The sequence below is a fragment of the Alligator sinensis genome, unplaced genomic scaffold (genome assembly GCF_000455745.1).
Source record: "Alligator sinensis unplaced genomic scaffold, ASM45574v1 scaffold615_1, whole genome shotgun sequence".
Classification (NCBI taxonomy): Eukaryota; Metazoa; Chordata; order Crocodylia; family Alligatoridae; genus Alligator; species Alligator sinensis.
The window spans coordinates 1,227,546-1,228,963 of NW_005841982.1; the positions used below are offsets into that span (position 1 = coordinate 1,227,546).

Genomic DNA, 1,418 nt, shown 5'->3' on the forward strand with positions numbered 1-1,418 from the left:
AGCACTAATCAATGTCTGATTTTATTAGTCATCTCATCTTTAATTCTAAACATAAAAATGGTGAGGGACAGGGAGCTTCTTGATGGAGGACAGTCTTAATTTGTTTCCTACACTGAAGTCAGGGGGTGGATGCCTGGAGTGCAGGACCTGTACGCTATCATTCTTATAGCTCAGTGGCTCCCAACCTGTTTTTTTTGCTGCGACCCTAAATTTGGGTTGCGACCCCCGCTGCTGACTCACTCATTCCTGGAGGTACCAGCAGAGCCCAGGCGGGGCCGGGATTGCTGGGGGCAGCAGCCGTGAAAGTTGTGCAGACTGTGCATCGGGAGAGCCCTGCAGGTGGGCGGGAGGGAGTGAGGGGCAAACCAGTTGCAACCCTAATTTGGGTTGTGCCCCAAGGTTGGGAGCTACTGTTTTAGCTGGATCCTTTTCTAGGGATGGTTTTGAACAGGGAAAAGGAGGTCAAGAACTGGCCCCTCTGCCCAAAAAGAAATTTTAGGCCAAGACTCTTCTAAAGGTGATATGGGATTTGGGGAGATGCCAACCAACTGCAGCCAAAAAACAAGGTTTTTTTTTCCTCTCCTGGAGGGCAGAAATTCGGTCCTTTCCGATGACTCAGGAAGCTCAGGCTGGAGCTGTTAACAAGCCACCTCCTGGCCTGCGGCTCATCCCGGGCAGCGTCCCACAGGATCAGTGGGGCCGCTTCTCATGGGCTTTGTGCACAGGGCATCTGTGACCAGGTCTTAAATTTTCAATGATCATATTGGAAGCTCAAAATTATTGCATTTGCTGCAAAAACTATCATACAGAGAAACATATACAAATAAGTATGCAAACAAGTACGTCTATAAGGCTGCTTCTTATTCTTTACTTGATATTGCTCACTCTAACTCGCCAGTGGGTGCGTAAATGGTGGGTCATCCAAGCCGAAGCGTGTTTCTATTTTGAGGCAAGCGGCGATATAAGGCAGTGCAGACAGCAAGCCCAAAACTCAGGTAAAACTCCCCAAGAACGACTTGGTGTTTGCATGTGCTGCATCAGCGAGCTGCCTCAACAATTACCGTTCACCTGGAGCACTTTCAGTACCATGCATCCTGCAAGGGCTGAAGTTATCGGACAAACGCCATAACCAACGTGCACCCGCAACACGCGGGTGGCCGCGGCCCCTGCCGCAGCTTGACAGGGGGAGGAGCCTGGCGCCATCCCGCCCCGCCCCCTTCGCGCCCAGGCCCCTCGTGCTTCCGCTGCCTAGGCGGTTTCTGGGAAGTGACGCCACTTGCGGGGCCGGGAGTGACGTGTGGTGGAAGTGACGCGGTGTGCGTGCAGGCCCCGGACCGGTGGGGGGGGGTTTGGACAAGATGGCTGGATCCACAGGTCTGTGAGGGGTGGGGAGCTGGAAGGGGGCTGCCTCCCCGCCC

At 53.7% G+C, this 1,418-nt stretch overlaps 1 protein-coding gene across 3 annotated transcripts in view; it reads left to right on the forward strand.

The window, feature by feature from the left end:
* Window positions 1-1,261: 1,261 nt before the first annotated feature.
* The window catches only part of UBE2V2 (ubiquitin conjugating enzyme E2 V2), a 41,365-nt gene continuing 41,208 nt past the window's right edge, over window positions 1,262-1,418 (forward strand). Inside the window, exon 1 of one of the 3 annotated variants that reach the window (XM_006021210.3) lies at window positions 1,262-1,374. In XM_006021210.3, the coding sequence (XP_006021272.1) occupies window positions 1,359-1,374 (16 nt within the window). In that variant the 5' untranslated portion in view covers window positions 1,262-1,358. The remainder of the gene's footprint in view (window positions 1,375-1,418) is intronic. The other 2 variants (XM_025201030.1, XM_025201031.1) reach the window with 2 other exon arrangements.